This window comes from Chelon labrosus (genome assembly GCF_963514085.1).
Source record: "Chelon labrosus genome assembly, chromosome: 9".
In the NCBI taxonomy this organism is placed as follows: domain Eukaryota; kingdom Metazoa; phylum Chordata; class Actinopteri; order Mugiliformes; family Mugilidae; genus Chelon; species Chelon labrosus.
This window is the reverse complement of record NC_140359.1, coordinates 20,113,774-20,131,564: the sequence shown is the minus strand read 5'-3', so window position 1 is coordinate 20,131,564 and position 17,791 is coordinate 20,113,774. Positions and strand designations below refer to the sequence as shown.

At 45.1% G+C, this 17,791-nt stretch overlaps 1 protein-coding gene across 2 annotated transcripts in view; it reads left to right on the top strand.

The window, feature by feature from the left end:
• The window catches only part of efna5b (ephrin-A5b), a 92,026-nt gene that overhangs the window by 57,102 nt on the left and 17,133 nt on the right, over positions 1-17,791 (top strand). For both annotated transcript variants that reach the window (XM_084552234.1, XM_084552233.1), the window contains exon 2: positions 15,397-15,689. In XM_084552234.1, coding sequence (XP_084408360.1) covers positions 15,397-15,689 — 293 coding nt within the window. The remainder of the gene's footprint in view (positions 1-15,396; positions 15,690-17,791) is intronic.

The window sequence follows — 17,791 nt, the reverse complement described above, 5'->3', positions numbered from 1 at the left end:
ATTTCTTCTGCTCACACCCTCGATATTCTTTGAAATATTGAGTTTTTCTCCCGCCAGACATGGAAAGTTTGTCTTGGTCCATAAGATATTTTTCTTCCTTCCCCTTATCTTGATCTGTCTTTTTCCTCACTCCCCAAATATCTGCCCGCTTTTTATTTTTTTTCCCATAATAGAAACAAAAGGTCACCAGTATTTATGGGAATTCGTGTTTTTTTATCTCGCCGAGATGAAAGAGGACCGAGTTTTCCGCTGAAAAACAAAGAGGAGATACAGCTGCGTCTGTTAGCAGCTGCGTAATGTCAGTAACTGTTAAAAAAAATAAAAAATAAAAAAAATGAGCGAGACAGAGAAAAAAATGCAGGTGAGAGTGTGAGAAGAGATATGTCTATGAAATGATTTGTGTTTGAATTGATCCCTAACACCTGTGGGAGGATTCAGCCGACCCAACAACGCCCGCTCTGCTGACTGGGTATGCACCATGTCTTTGCACATTCTGTATACACACACTTGACTAATGCCTCAACTGGGACATCTCACCCAAGCATCTGTGTGTCTGTGATGAAGGGGCCCCTGCTGTGCCATGATGGGGACATCAATACCAGTCGGTTTAGGCTTTCGACACACTAGTGTCAAGAGTGTGGAGCAAGAGCAGCAGGTGGGGTGAGACAGACGCAAAATGGAGGACAGGCAGAAGGGAGAGTGTTGGAGAGACTGATTCATTTGCTGCGGATGTAAAGTCAGACACCACGGCTGCAATAAACTCTGTGAAGGTTGAACTCCCCCGCTGCCAGATTAGGTAATGTTCAACCAAAGAATAGGAAATCAGCTCCAAACTATTAAAGATTATTGTAATAGTACACCATATGTGCCATATGCGGTTGAACATACGGCCCTGGTTGTTATGTTTAGGTAATAATCGGACCCTCTTTTATACTGATTGATAGTAATTTTATTTTATGAGGCCTTGCTGTACCCGCTCGTGGCATGTGGTGAACGTGCAGTATGCTGTGTTGAAGCAGGAGGCCCTGACAGCCAGCTCAGGTCAGAGGATGAGAAGGAGACAGCTGGAGAGGAGTGTACGTTCAGGGATGGATGGACGCAAGGATGGAAGGCATTCTCCCAACTGCGCTAACTTTAGACCACACATGTCGTTAAACCTCCCAAAACCTGTCCACAGCGTGTCACCACTTGCTTCCATAAAATCCCCATTGTGTACGTGTGTGTGTCATTGCGGGTGCGTATTTAGGAGTATTTCTCAGTTTGCCCACACCAATCAGAGTGCACAAGGGGCCCCAATCAGGTCCTAGTAACACACATCTGTGTGGAAAGTTAGTTTTCGTTCCAAAAGATTATCGTTTCAATTTCCTGCTCTGCAAGACGAGTTCAAGAGTTCACGAACTCACACAGTTGGAAGTGTGAACAGAATGTAGCTTGTGCCCACCAAGACGTGACCTACAGACCTTGTTTTTGTGCCAAAACCTTCAGTCTCCCTCCGAAGGGGAAACTCAACTAGGCCAATTATTTTGAATGAAGAACTAGATTTGATTTAGCAGGAATCAATCAGAATCTCTATTATCAGAGGGAGGATTTGGGAAGGGATTTGTGCGTGTGGGTGTGTGCCTTTATTTGGAAATGTGACTTTTTCGGTTGTGTGTGCGTGAAGGTAAAACATTTGCTCTTGGGTAGGGATTATTTTTCCCCTGACAGCGAAGCTCATACATAAACCAGAATGAGAAGCAAACAGGGTTAGCGGTTATGAGAAACTTAAGAAACAAAAATGCACATACAGTAAGGTCATGCAGCTGCACACATGCAGCATGCTCTGCTCGCCAGAACAAAAGGAACGCTTTAGCTTGTTTGACGTGACACAAAGCTGTTAAACTGACAGAGTTCCTGCTCAAACAACGTCTTTTAAACGGGGTGAGTCGGGATCAAAGACAAGGACAGGACGACTGCTCCCACTTTGCATGGTTTGATCGTGGCTGCTGCGCTTTCTACAGAGAACCGCACTTCGCCACTTCATAGGGAAAATTCCACTGTTCGTGCAAAGTATTAATAGACAGGTGTCAGCCCTGCTAGCAAGCATTGAACCCTGTCGATTCATAACGTTCCACTTGGAGGTTATTCACATTGATGTCTGCTCAACGTATGGATTGAGGCGTCCTAAAACATGAATCTGCTACTGTAAAATACATGAAACAAACTAAACAAATATTTCCTTTTTTAGAATGTTGAATAAATGTGTTATCTGTCTGTTTCTATGTTAACACTGAACAAGGTCTTTGTGCAATAAATAAAAAAAATTAATTAAAAACAAAATAGTCAGACCAAGGCCTCAGTAATGTACGCCATCTATAATGAGAGCAATACAAGGATAACTGCAAACTGTCCCTGAACTATACAGTTTAACTTTAAATTGTATAGGGATTTATGTGTGCACATGCATGCCGCGTGCATGTATGCATTGAGAACTGTGTGTGTGTCTGCGAGTGTGTGCAAGCTCACGTCTATATTACATTTTGACCTTTGCTGCCCTATATAACGCAGGCATTGCCCACAATAAGACACACGGCCCGAGTACCCGACACACCACTTAACCCCCTGCCTGGGACCTTGACAGCCTCTCCATGGGAGGCTGACCCTGAAGGTCCTGCGAAACGCTTTGTTCATACCAAACGCACACACACACACACACACACACACACACAAAGTTGCTGCATTAATACAGACTTACACTCTGCACATGTATGCACGTATGTGTGTATACTGTGTCGGAGCTAAAGGGCTGCGCAGCTTTTGAACAGGCATGAGGAATTAGCGGAGGGGCCCATGTGTCAGCTCCCCACTGGCAAACACATTGCTGATGCCTCTGGAGTTACAGCTACCGCTCGGTCCTTCTGACGGCCTCAGACTCTGAAATATACATGAAACACAAGTTCAAAAAGTCGAAAAAGCTCAGCGATCTGCCTCAAATATCAGATTTGCTGCATTTTGTATTTTTTTATGTTTATCTTAAATATTGTAGTTTGAATATCGTCTTGGACTGGACTGCAGGACCTCACCCCGAGCTTTGAAAAAAATATCAAGGGCAGCTTTCAGTCTAGTCGAAAACTTCATCGTCAGCAGATGAAAACAAGTGTGCATCTATTTATCCTACATATTTGAAGACTGATTACGCACGAGCGTTTATGCGTGTAGGCATACATTCTGTTTTTGTAGCTGAGCAAATGAATAAAAGTCGTCTCATTTCCAGTACAAAACAAAGAACTAATATTTTCTCAGCGCTGCCGTTGCCTAATGCAGAGGCTGGTTGTGAAAGGCTTCCATCGCCTCTTCATAACCATCTGCTCTTAAAACACTCTGCCTTTTACAATCAGCAGATGCTCTGGAAATTACCTCCTCTCTCCCTCTGCAGCCACATCAACCACATCTCCTGTCTGCCACATCTCCAGCTCAATAATAGAGTCATAACACCGAGGACAGCGGGTGAATTTCGATTGTTCTTAAAAGTTATGATTGATCTTGAAAGTCGTTATCCGTCGGGGGAGAGAGGACTCGGGCCGTGAAGTCCCTGTAATCTGATTGTGATCGCTGTGATAGGTTTTCACTGTTCAGACAAAAGTATTTATTAACTCTTTCTAAACCCAATGTTCAAATTTGATTTGGATAGCTGCCAGGCAGATAGTTATCTGAGAATATTGCTGTTTTCTGTTATCTGATTGATGCGTCAGCACTTTTCCCCAAAGCTTTATTGTGTCGACTGCGTTATTACTAAGATGGGTGTAGACTGTCTAGACTGATGCAGATAATTGTCGGGGCAAATAGCGTAAGCTGTTGGCACAAACAAGTATTCAGAGAATCTTTCAACACGGTGACATAAAACAGTTTTTATTATGAGCATCCTTGGGAAAGTAATGAATCAGAAGCCCTGGCAGTGTTCAAACCTTTCTCTGTCTCATGAGCAACAGCTGTGTAGTGGTTAGATCTTGGACCGGTTTCCTCTAACGATTCAAACGCTGTTCAACATTTCGCTTCACAACCCCCTCATATCGCCTTAAGACAGTAATCAGTGTAGAAATGGTTGATATATCCTCTCATTAAGTGAACAAGCGAAACCCATTAAATGTAATACGCTGCGATATTTACAGTGAGCTCGAGTGTGCAAGGTATAGATTTAGATTACGGCGGCAACAGTGAGAAAGTCAGCCTAGAGCAAACATTTGTGATAGAAATCCCAACCAGCTCTGTCATATAGCTTCCCTTCTTGTTACGGGTGCTTGGCGCTTAGCGAAACCCTTTCAAACATGATTTTGATCTAAACTAGCCCGGTCAGGTCCAGGAGGAATCATGAATGAAATCAATGAGTGATCCTGGAGATATAAGAGCCAAGCCGAGGCTGGAGGACGGGGGTTTAACTAATGAGAGGTTTTCACTGCGATCTTTAAAATGATGTCACGTTATATTAAAATATGTTTGTGCGGCATTTAAACTTCTAGATGACCTGATTTAGCTTCAGGTGCTAATTACTGTTTTAGGTAAATGGATTAAAACCTGGTAAATGATATAACCTGCAGCGCAAAATGGCCTAGCGATCCCTAGATGAAGTTAACTCGACAGTTATGGGGGTTTAATAAAGTCGGACTGGGAGCGATATCATACACGAGCTGCAAACATTGGAAAACCAATATACAATGCGGTGGGTTTAGACAGGTTAGAGGTACCGGTTTATTCCTAGACCTGTTACTGCTGTCGATGTGCAAAGCTGCCATCTTGGATTGCGGGGTTGGGGTAAATCCGACTCCTTTCTGAGTTGGCAATCCAGCTCGTAGGGGGTTGGGGGTGGGGGGGTCTTTCTAGTTGATATTTCCTACTGGGGAACTCAGATATTCTGAATTCCCCGGCGGCCTATAGGCAGCACACGATGCCTGGCTAATGAGAAAATGTATTATTCCACATTCCACTGGAGCGAGGTCCACTCGGGTGTGACGTCATTCCCACTTGTTATGTTCAAGGTTAATGGAATACAGCATAAGCACCGCGCAAGCCTGATTTATTTATTTAGTTATTTTGAACAGGCAACAGGTTACAGATGTTTCAAATTTATGGAACGGGTCCCTTTTAAAGCTGACTAAAAGCATGCTCGGTGTGTTTTTTTATTTTATTTTTTTTATTTTTATACATAATATGAGCCAAACCATGTCAAACCAAGATATAAACCAAACATACCATACGTTACAAATTTTATTCCGCAGTGTGACATTCATCTTTGACCGGTTTGTGTGAACCGTTTGCCAGTCGAGTAGCAAACTTGCATTTAGTTTCAGCTCAGCCTGCTCGCAATTTAGCCAGAAAACTGCTTTTTTTCCCCCTTTCTTCGCAGCATTTTTGTTATTTAAAGAAACACAAGCGAGCGTTCCATTTGTTTTCTCATTTCTAAAGAGGAATCCCCGAAGGAAAGGAGGAATCTACTAGGTCTCCACATGACAACGGTGATGTATAGACGGGCACCACTATAGCTACAGTCTGTCAGTGAAGCAATTACGTCTCCCAGATAAACACAGAGCAGTTACCACTTGGCTTCCCGTGGCTCCCTTGTTAAGTGTTACATACCTAACTCATCCTTAATCTGCTGCAATTACGTAGAGCTCCGATACACGTTCCCGTGCACGCGCACACACACACACACACACAGTGACACGGAGTATACTGTTGGTGGTTTGTGAACTGTGAAAGGGGCAGGGGTTTTATGAAAGTGGTGACATTATAACATCCTGACACAGCTCCATGGCAACCCGCCTTGAAGGTCAGTGCGTGCGTGTTTTCCCTTGTGTATTTAGTGTATAGATATACAGCATGGTGGGATGTCATGGTGGGTCGGCGTGTGTGTGTGAGTCTTAATGATCAGTGCAACTGGTGAAAAATACAGCCCCCGCTGAGATGAAACCAGAAGGACGGATATGTTTGCATGTCCAGTTTTCATCCTTGCTTCTGATGTTCCTCTACCCACATATTTACCCTTTCCTTTTATGTTCCCCTCCATGTTTTGCAGCTTTTACAGCTTGGTGCTTTCTTGTTTTTTTTTTTTTCCCACTCCTCTCACCCTGTCCCACATGATATTCTTCCAATTTTTTATTTTTTTTATTTTACCACCTCTGCCCTTTGTGCCAGTTTTCATACTCAGTACACTCCTCCATCCATCTGCTGATCACTTGTCCTAAGAGACAGGAGAGAGGAGGGCTTACTAAGCAACTACAAAAGGAAAGTGGCCTAACATTATTCTGTAATGCAGCACATACAGGTGGACTAAAGGAGGTGGATGATGAAGAAAGAAAGAGGGTAGTGGAGAGGGGATGCTAGTAATAGCCTTTTTGAACACTTACTCTCTTTCAGTCAAATATACCCAACCCCTTAGCATTTCTTGTTTGTGCATTTCCCTTAAAATGTAAATGAGATCCTAATATCTATCTCTTTTTTAACTGTACTGTGTTGGCTGCCTTCTTGCATCAGATCATAGTCGCCTAAGCACAATGATTGTAAAAGTATGAGACATAGAGAAATTAAATATTGCATGTTTTCCTCTTTTTGATTCAGCCACAGCTTCACCTCCTTTGAAGATACATTTTTTTCCCACCGATGCATTTAAGGTCCACACCAGGGACATTATCCGACGCACCTAAGCGCCGCGTTGCGAGCGCAACACTCTTCTGAACACTACGACCGCCGCATCTGCTACGAAGGCACCGTTTCAATTCCATTTAAGGTTTCCACATGGGACATTACGCAACGTCGCCTACCGTCCGCAAGCACACGCACCTGGGAATGTTTGCCGTGTTTACACAGGCATATTACCCCCACCTATCGAGTGTTTAGTCATGTCCCTCGCTAAGCATTAATTGCTGCAGACACATGGCAACTTTTAGCAGCCGTGTGCGGTGTTTGTGTTTATCTGACCTCCTGGAACCCATTCAGCGGAAGCTAGCCGGCTTGCCATTTCCAAAGTGAGTGCGGTTAATGAAGTAAACAACGGACCCAGGTTTTCTGCTTCTATTTGTATATCCTTCTCTCCCTCTGTCTATGGTGGAAGGCGTGTTACACAGCTCAGAGATGTTTCACTGCTGCTGTTCTGTCTCAGCTGCCAAATGTCCTGTCACTATAAAACAGTGACCAATGATTAATGGCCGACACATCTCACCACTCGATGATATGTAGCTATTAATTGATGCTAACTGCCCATGCGTGAACATGCTTAGACTCACATGCATCTACGGGCGGGCGCGTATCCACTCTGGTGCCAGTAAACATGTCGAAGTGTGGAGTATTTACAAGGGGGATTGAAGTGGGTTTGGGGCAGCAGTGATTCAGAAGAATGGCCCCAGGGCCTGACAGGATGTTGGGGGATGTGTCATTTTTTCCCAAACTCCCTTGGTGATGAGGGGAGACATAAAGAAATACTTTTACACACAGAGACACACACACACACACACACACACACACAGTCAGCCATTCGCTCGCATATACAGCAAACACACATCAGTGATACACACCCATAAAAATGGTTGTTTGTCAGAGTAGATGAGCTCAGAGGAAGTGTCTGCCTGTTTTTTTTTTTTCCCCCTTCTGTTTTGGACTGGAGCTGCAGCATGCTGATGCAGACTACATCAAACGCTCGCTGGAGCCCTACATCTCGCCGTCTCACTCAGCACCGAGAGCAGAACAAGAACTTGTCTGTCACTGCTCTTAATTCATTGTCTCCCCGGGGGCAAAATGAGCGCTGACAGACATAAATGGCAGAAATGAATATTGTAAGATCATAGTCAGGGGTGGCGGTAGTGGGAGAAAAGGGTGGGTGGGGGGTGGGGGGTTAGTGGGGGGGAGAACAGGGGGCAGGGGATTGCGTGATGGGGAAAAGGGACAAAGGGTTCAAGATGGAAGAACGAAACTAGATGTGAGAAGCAGAGATGAAGGAATGCATGGGTACGTCCCCGTGTCCCTCACTGCTGACAGTCGGTATATTATACAGGGCTGACCACCTGCTCTGAGCCTGGGGTACAGCCTCCATAAAGCTACGGCAGATGGATACAATAAAATGCACCATGACCAGCAGCTATCCTGTGTAAATATATTAAAATAAGCCTATATTCATGCACCAACCCCAACCTTCCATCTCGTCCCGGAGGAAATACCAATAAACCGCGACACTCTATACGTCTGATGTCATCGTGTCTTCTCCCCGGACCCCTTCCAGTGTTGTTAGCCCACCGGCCAGTTAGCCAGCGAGGAACGCGGCTGTCAACCCGCACATTTAACTGACCCCCCTCCTCCATGTTCGTCCTCTGATTTCATCGCTCCATAGCTGTCTCTCTACCTCACCGTTAGTATTTTGGGCGTTGTGTCTCTTATCCTAATGATGTTGTTTACTCTGGCTTTTGAAAAACGTCCAGATGATGACAGAACCAAGCCAACAAGTGAAGAAAGAGAAGGTCATTCTGATTCATTACAAACTCATTTGAGTTTTAATCATTACTATACGCTAATTGAAGTCATTCCTGGCGTCTAGACTTTGCTGCAACCAAATTTCAAAATGCAAGGCTAAATTTTTACACTGTGCATACAGACCTAACGTCAGTATTTAGGAAGGTTTAACTGATCTTTTTAAAATTTCATCTTGACCCGTGTTCAAGTCCAATTTGAGCCAAGGTTGTTGCTGCCTGGTCTGTGTAATAGTTAAACCGGTGGAGAAATAGTTGCGTATTATGAGCTGTAATATGAAGAAGCTGGTGTTGCCATTCCTTGCCAGTCCCCCTCACAAAGAGAAGAAGCATTTTCCATCTCAAGGTCCCAAATTGCTGAAATGGTGGACTGGTGTGGAATTTAATTTCTGACGGTTAAGATGATTGTGGGCCTGGCAACCTGTCCAGGGTGTACCCCTCCTTTCGCCCCAATGACAGCTGGGATAGGCTCCAGCCCCCGCCTCCAGAGGACAAGCGGTTACAGAAAATAAATGAATGAATAAAGATGATTGTGGGGTGGAAATAGTCGATGCGGTGATCAGTTCTTCATTCCTCTTCCCGTCACATTCCTCTGCCATCAGTAACGACAAAGTGAATATCGCCCCCTCAAAGGCCAAATCCCTTTCTCGCTGGGCGTTAAGAACAAGAATGAATGATGAAGTGCAACAGCCTCTCTTTGTCTGTCACTTCTTTCCGCCGCCCTGCTCCCTTTCATCCGCAGTCAAACCAATCATCTGTAATTAGACAACTGTGCAAACTATACCGAGAAGTGTTTGCGATGTGCGTTTGTTGCTCGTGTGTTGAAAGGTTCCTGAATTGGCCTTTAGCGCGGTTCAGTCAGAGTTCATCTGGCTAAACATATTTTCTCTCCTGACCAAAATCAACAAATGATCTTTCACTTCAGAAACATACTCCCACGTACGGACACATCCGCATAAGCGTATACACATACTCGAAAGAGAGCAGAGGAAGAAAGTTGGGAGGGGAAAAAAAAACAAAAACAGATTTGCCTTTTAAGGTCCCAGTGCATTTCTAGTTTCTAGGTTACTGTGATTTGATTTATCAGGCAACGGAACATTGCCTGAGGATATTGAATTGAAAATATATCAGATGTATGAATTTCAACAGGGAGAGGTGAAATAATGTAAATAGATCTGATTTGGGGTCGCGAGCGGGACCGGGCAGACGGAGAAACTCAGGCAGGCGGAAAAAAAATATCAAGGAAGAGAGGGGGGAGCGAGAAATTACACCGCGAACAGAGGGAAAGAGGCAGAGACAAACAAAGATGATCTTTCACACCGAGGTAGATGGGGGCTGTGACTTTGTAATGCACACAGCTGGCTGCAGAGCTTAGGTGCTTCAGTCTCTACACTTATTGTAAACTAAAGAACACGAAGTGCGATTCTTTCGGGCATTTATTTACACATACACCGATCAGGCATAACATTATGTCCATTTACAGGTGACGTGAGTAACACTGACCATCTTGTGCTACTGGGATACTTTTGGACCTGGCATTCATGTGGATGTTACTTAGACACGTACCATTCACCTAGACCAGACCCACCCCGTAGCAGTGACACTCCACACACACAAAAACGGTTTAGGCGCACATCAGAAACATGAAGAACAGCACAGGATGTTGACCTGGCCTCCAAATTCACTAGATCCCAAACTGATCTGTTCGATGATCCACAGAGGCCCCTCCCCTCAACCAATGGGACCCAAAGACCCCCCACTACCAACATCCTGTTGCCAGACGCCACAGGACACCCCCAGAAGGCCAATGTCCATTTTCCGATGAGTCACATTCGTTTTGGAGGCACAAGGGAGACCTACACAATATTAGGAAGGTGGTCATAATGTTATGCCTGATTGGTATAAGTTTCCCTGACACCCTAGTGAGTCACTGGACATTCATCTGTTGTCCATCCTTAAAGTAAAAAGACTGTTTTATCCAGAGATTATTTTTAAAATTTTACTAAAGAAGCAAAACATTGAATACACAAATCTTTTTAATCCACTGATGTGCTGTGCTAGTGATCAGTGCCTGCTCTTCCTTCGGGGTCACACCTTTGCGTGGTAGTGTTTAGAGACGCGCTCTGCCACAGCAGCACACTGAAAAGTCCCTCTTTCTGTTGAATCTCACTCATTCGACTGGTTAGATGACTTGGGTTGCTCTCTGCCTCCGCCCGCCACCGAGCTCTCGCTCTCTGCTCCTCCTTCTGTCTTTCTCTTCCGCTCAGGTTATCTATCTCTCCCTGTCCTCCTTGCTTTCTGTCTGCAGCCACCGATGCGCAGCTCGGAGAAGTGGCTGCTGGGAGTGCGCAGGGTACAGTGTGTGCAGGCGCGCGGCGCTCGCGCGGGGCACACATGAAGCCGCGCGTATGTTTGCCTCTCTGTCAGTGTGTGCGTACGTGCGCCCGAGTGCGCGCGCCGCGATGTCACTGGGCTGTGTAATTGAAATGGAAATGAGCCAATCAGCGACTGCAGTGGTGTGCCACCTTACCCTGCATTCACTCCACTGTTCCAGCTCTCCCAAACTCACTCTCTCTGTTTGTGACTCTGTGTTTGCATGAGCAAGTGTGTTTGTGTGCGTGCGTGCCGGCAATACTTGGCCCTTCAGTTTTAACTGCGAGGGCCTGAGGAGGCGGTGTGAAAATGTAATCAGTTGGTAATAAAGATTATCTCTCTCCCTCTCACTTACTCACTGGCGAATACACACACATACACACACGCACCCACGCTCGCTGTCCAGCTGATTTCCCTAGCTTTGTGTTGTGTGACCCACGGCTCAGTGGGACAGCTGTGGCATAACAAAGACATGTAATTATCACCATTTGACAATTAGCCCGCCATCCAAGTTTGCTCCTCAATTACCTATTTTACAGCTCGAAGACATCCGCTGGCATTCTCCGCCGCTGCAGTTTCCCCACAAGAACGGGAAACCTTTTCGCCCGTGACGTTGCCAGACATATGTCACAGAGGGGTGGCGCTAACTAGCATTAGCTCTCACTTATTTTGGAAGATTAATAGAAATATCAGTGTATGGATTTTGCTGCGTTAGCATCTATTCCACGTGTCTGCCCATCATATATGCCGTCTCATCCGTTCATTTTCTGTAACCGCTTGTCCTGTGATGGGTCGTGGGTGGTGCTGGAGCCTATCCCAGCTGCCATCAGGCGAGAGGCGGGGTACACACTAGACAGGTCGCCAGTCTATCGCAGGGCTAACGCAGAGAGGCCGACATTCACACTCACATGCACACCTACGGCCACTTTAAAATCCATAAGCCATCTCCTCCTTTTTAATTTAAAGCCATAAACACAGTGTTACGAAAAGATAAACCCAATCAATCAAGTGACACCCGTTTGTTAGGTGTCGCACATGTCTGCGGGCGAATGAAGCAACTATTTGAGAGCTGAACTCCTGCTCGTATTTGTTAAGCTGATCGTTCATTTAACATTTAAAGACGAAATAAAGGCCGAAATGTGTTTTATTAGTTGGTTTATTTCATATTTTTAAGCCTTTTTTGAACAAGCTAGTCTAGAGACATTCCACACTCCGTGCTGATGATACATGGAAAACATTTTGATGCAGCTTCAGCTTACATTTTCATTTATTTATGGATTTTATTTTATTTTTTACCCCCCTAGCTTTGTTGGCCTTGCACTGCTTTTGCAATCCTTCTCTTCTGTTGACCCCAGTGTTATTGTCTCTCCTGGCCATATTTCACTCTTCTGGATTCGAGCAGAGCCTTAATTCATATTACATCGGCGAAACGTGCTCGTGTATCCGACGCGGAGACGCTTGATGCATGTTTGAACAACACGCGTCCAGTTCACGGTGAAGGAAAGTTTTCCTCTCGTCTGCTGGAGACGCGGGGGAGACGCTTTAATCCCGCAGAATAGCAGGGTTTTTCTAAGGACGGCGAACGCAGCCTCTTTCAAAACACAGGAACGCGTCTCGATGGCAATCCTTCACTGGGTAGACTCTGGATAGGCTGCACACACTCCCATGTCACGCACATACAGTCTAAGCGCAATCTCCATTAATGATGAACGCGCGGTTAAATAACTCCTGGAAAGATGTGGATTCATCAGGAGCCTGGCAGTATTATCTGCAGTATTCAGTCTTGCTGTCTCTTTTTTTGTATTTCCTCACCCACCCCTTTGGAACCGGGTCCCTTTTCTCTCTCTCTCTCTTTCTCTCTCTCTCTCTCCCTGTCGCTTTCTCACCCTCACTCTCTTTCTCACTCGGTGCCATTAGCAGATTCTGGCTGTCTCACTGCTGTTCCTTTGCCAATGTGCCAGGGAGCTCACTCAACTGATAACGCGTACGGGCGTGGGCGTGTGCGCGCGTTTTTTTTTTGTTTTGTTTTGTTTTGGGTATTTTTTTTTGGTTTTTTGCGCTGGATGTGTGTTTGTTGCATATGCGTGTTCGTGTGCGACTGAGTCTCTTACATGTTACAAATGCGTGTCCTGTCCCTTTTTATGTGCTCACTCACCCAAACATCCTCTGCTTCATTTGCAGTCAGAGCCACGAGCCACTATTCTGACTGCTGAGGCAGGGAGAGAAGGGCAGCTGAAACATCACACACACACACACGCATACACACTCTAATTCTCTCCCTCGCTCATACACACACACACACACACACACAGTACACATGAACAGAAGCCGGGGCGAGCGGATGGGAGGATGTGACCATTAAGTCAGTGACATTTTAAAGCAGTGAGAGAGATGCATGGCCCATCCCGGACCTCCACAGACATGTTTTAAACGAAATGTTACAGATGAGCTACTCCATGCCTTGGTTGTAAACACCCTCGGATTGGTATTTACTCTACCCGGGTAAACACAGAAAAAAACATTTTCATGCTAGCTCATGCTCACATATAAACACATGCACATAAGCGCACAAGAGCAGAGCCGGAGGACGCACATGACTGCAATAACGAGAAATGGCTCGGTCCAATTTGTTGCCCGATTGTCACGTTAATCATTCCATTACACCGACATAAATGAAGTGACAAGTGAAGGCTCGCAGAACCAGAATATGCTCAAATTGCTATTTGATCTTCAAAACAAGTGGTCAGGTTTGCGCCGTCGTTGCAATTCTGTTTAGTTTTTATTTCCCGGACACACTGCAGACTGAGCTAAGCCAAGCCTAGGATGAGTGTTTTCAGTGCATATACAACAATTGATGAACAATGACTGCGGAAAATCCATTTTTTGGAGGCAGAGCTCTAACATCGCACTGTGGTCTTGAATTGAGAAAGCAAATTAGTGGCTGGAGACGGAGTGACTGCAAAAAGGAGGATAACAAAGGGAGATTTTTTTTTTTTTTTGTTTATCATATTGTGCAGCATATGTGTCGGAGACATTTAGCGAAAATCAATGCTAATCCTTTTATTCGCTGGTATTTTACAGAAAATTGGGTTCATCTGTTAGTCGCTGTTCGGTATAACCTCCTTCCACCTTTTTTCAGGGGCCATGCATTGTTGTTTCTTTAAAAGAGTGCGACAGAAAAGACTGCACGGCGAGAGGAAAGAGGTCACTGTGCTGCTTCAGTATGTTAATCCTGAGACTCCAGAGTCCCGAGGATGAAATTATTGCAGCCTGTCGTACGCCCTGCCCCTTGTGCGTCCCGGCGCTGGAGGATCCCTTCTTATAGACAGCAGTGGCAGTTTTCAATTAAAAGTTTTTGTCCAAACTCTTGTAAGGTTGTGGCTGTATAACATTTAAGACTTGGGTCTCAGATGTAAGCTCACACCACCTGCCGTCCGTGTGTAATGAGGCCGGTACACCGACCATGTGTGTGTGTGTGTGTGTGTGGACCTTTGTGATTCACCTCATCCCTGTTAGAGTGCTTCCAGTGTGTGTGCTTAATTTGGGGGGCATCCCTAGCAAATTTACAGGTGTTCAACGTTTCCTCTGTCTCCGCCCCCTCCCGTGACCCCGACGTTAGGGTCACACCGCCTTGGATCAGCCAGAACACTCAAAACACAAGTGTCGCTGATAGCTGTGAAAATTCCACAGATGAAAGTGCGAGAATAAATTCCGATTGTGTGTGTGTGTGGGCATGGGTGTGTAGACGCTAGGCTGTGACAGTGTGTGGCCTTTTGATGAATCTCCCTGTATGTATTGAGGCCCTCTGACCCTGTGTGGCCTGTTCTAGATCATTGCTGCTGTAAAGATGCCTCGCTGCTCAGCCCTCAGAGACAGCCAGGCCCTGTATTTTTCCCATCCTGACATTTACTGTCTGGGCCGTCTTGCCATTCTGTATCCCTGTGACGACTTCGGCTTCGGCTTCGCACTCCCCCCCCCCCCCCCTTTATTTTTGGTGGAAAAATCCTCCTCAAATAAATGTTTTTTGTTCTTTTTTTGTTCCGTCATCTTGCGAGTCTTAAAAGCCGTTTTCTTGTAAGCGTATCTTCCCAGACTTGGATACTTCAGTTTGCCATCATTCACAAGATGTATGTGTGGTGTGTGCATGAGAGAGAGTAAATATCTGTTGCAGGGATAGATTTATAGATAAACCAACCCACCCAAATTTATTGAAGCCAGAGGATGAGACTGTTGGTGCTTGTAAATTTCCACATGATAACCGAAAGAGTGCTGAGAGATTTAACCTGCATTTTGTGTGTACGTGCTGGATTCGGATGAACTTTTATCCATAACAACTGAAGCCCTGTCGATGCGGCAACACAGTCGACTGAAGATTAAATTTGAAAAGTTCTAGGAGCAACTTTTGATCTCTTGCTCTCTCTCTCGCTCTCTCTATATATATATATATATATATATATAAGTCATTCAGAATCAAAGGGGTCTATACTTTATATTAAAGAAAAAGTTAACATTTCCCCGTCTCTCTTCCAACCAGGTTCCACCGTGGAGACTACCACATCGACGTGTGCATAAACGACTACCTGGACGTCTACTGTCCTCACTATGAAGACACGGTGCCTGAGGAGCGGACAGAGCGCTACGTCCTCTACATGGTCAACTACGATGGCTACAGCACGTGCGACCACACCGCCAAGGGCTTTAAGCGCTGGGAATGCAACAGGCCGCACTCCCCGAACGGGCCGCTCAAGTTTTCGGAGAAGTTCCAGCTCTTCACCCCCTTCTCCCTGGGCTTTGAGTTCAGACCGGGCAGAGAATACTACTACATCTGTGAGTAACTGCTTTTATTGCACTGCACTGTAATATAAAAGATCTACAGATGGTTCACAAATTAAAGGAGGCCCCAAAGTTATTAAGGTGTTGGGCTACCGAAAGTCAAAATCAGCCTCTCATGACCTTAATTTGTCACCCAGCTGTAGATAAGACAGAAAAGAACAGTAGTAACGTAACATTAAGTGAATATTATTTGAATAATACATTGCTTATTCAAAATGTGCCCATGCAGAATGGGAAGTTGCGACTCAGGGCTTACTTGAGAACTGCTTGTCCGCACAACTTGTCGTTCAACAGTCTGTATCCTCTAAACTTGAGCAATATACCTGCCATGACATAGTTGCGACCCCTAACAATGCAACCATGTCATTTGGCCGAAAAACCTCACACGAACAATTTTCAGCCCCTTGCAATGAGTATGTATGAGCCCCAGGTTTTACATATTCATGTCCTTTAGAGCAGAGAGGCACGCTGCGTTCAGAGAGAGTGTGATGTCAAAAGCGAAAGCAACGCTGCTTCTCCTCCACGTACGTCCGTCGCGCAGCCAAAGCGACTCTCTGGCACGTTCACAGCTCCCGTCACCTAAAGATCTGAAATCACCAACACAAATTGCGTAAAGGGAAAGACAAATCAAACATTGTGTTTCTGGGCTGCCCAATTACCGTTGTTATCACACAAACTGATTGCACCACATTTGGGATTTGGCAAACTACCAACACACTCCTGCCAGGACCTGCACCTGGAATCTTCTACCCAGTGGATGGATGTGTTGCTATTATACCAGAAGAGGGGTGTAATAGGCTGTGTATTTTTTTTTTTTTGGAAGCACAAATACAGCTTATAAAAACGTAATTATGTGCGATAACTATATGAAAACCAAACTTCATAAATGGCTGTTGGCATACAGTGTTAAAAGGCTTTGTGTAACAGGGTGACAACATGTAGCAGCAAGTTGAATTTAAGACTATCTAAGCAATTACAAAGGCAGAGTGGACCTGGTTTGTGTCGTATTTGCTGAATAATGGAGAAAAAGAAACTGAAGATGAAACTGAGCACGCTGACAACTCCCCCTGATCACGAAGGCCTGCTGAGGACGTTATTTAAAACATAACAGTTGTGAAATCATAACAGAAAAGTACTTTTGACCACAGTAGGAGGACTCATCTTCAAAATGATTTCACGCTCAGAATTGCAATTCCAAGGGTCCCCAGCGATACCCCCGCCGAGTGTGAAGTAGATCGGATGAACCGTTGTCAAAAAAAGGACATGCACTCCCTTCCTTAACAGTTAGACATCATATGAGTACTTATTAAGCGAAGCGAAGTGAAGTAATCCGACTTCCGAACCAAGATTGGCCCTTTCCTGACCTAAAGTTTACCTATTAATACAACGGAGCCATGTTTTCTCATCCTCACCACACGGAATGGCGTAACAGTGATCCGAGCAGACACATTCATGCTCCGCTTTCAGCTCAGCTTTTCACACTGCTCTCATCACTCACGGAAAACTCTTCCCTAAAATGGCCATGGAATTCGCAGGGGAGTTAAATTGAGACAGTTTGAAAGTTCCTGCTCGCTTCCCGTGCCTCAAAACGCCGTATCTCTCAAAAAAACAACAACAAGCGTCCTCCTCTCTGTATTATGTTATGCTTGTATTCAGCTCGTGTTAGATGTTAACTTGTCTGCTACTTGGCTTAGGAACTGAGCCTAACTGAGTTCATCTGAAGTTGAAGCCCCTGGGAAATTAGGTTTTATCAAAGCAAGGTGATAGAGTGGAATTGAGTCGAGTTCGTCCTTTCCACCGCAGACTTCATGCACACGGGAGACGGAGGAGTCGCTGTCAGTAGTTCGCTGCCGCCATTGACTCAAAACCCATTTGTCACAGGGATACACTGATTATTACAAAATAAGACACAGTTATGTCTCTGCAAAACCGTGCGCTGCAGTGCATTCTTACTTCCGCCGTTGAGGGAAAGCTTGATGCGTTTGTGCACTTTCCGGGCTAATAAATGACAAAAAAAAAAAAAAATCAATATGAATTCCCTCTTGTTTTTGTAGGGTGACAGTTAACACACTCCACTTCTACTATATCAGCATATG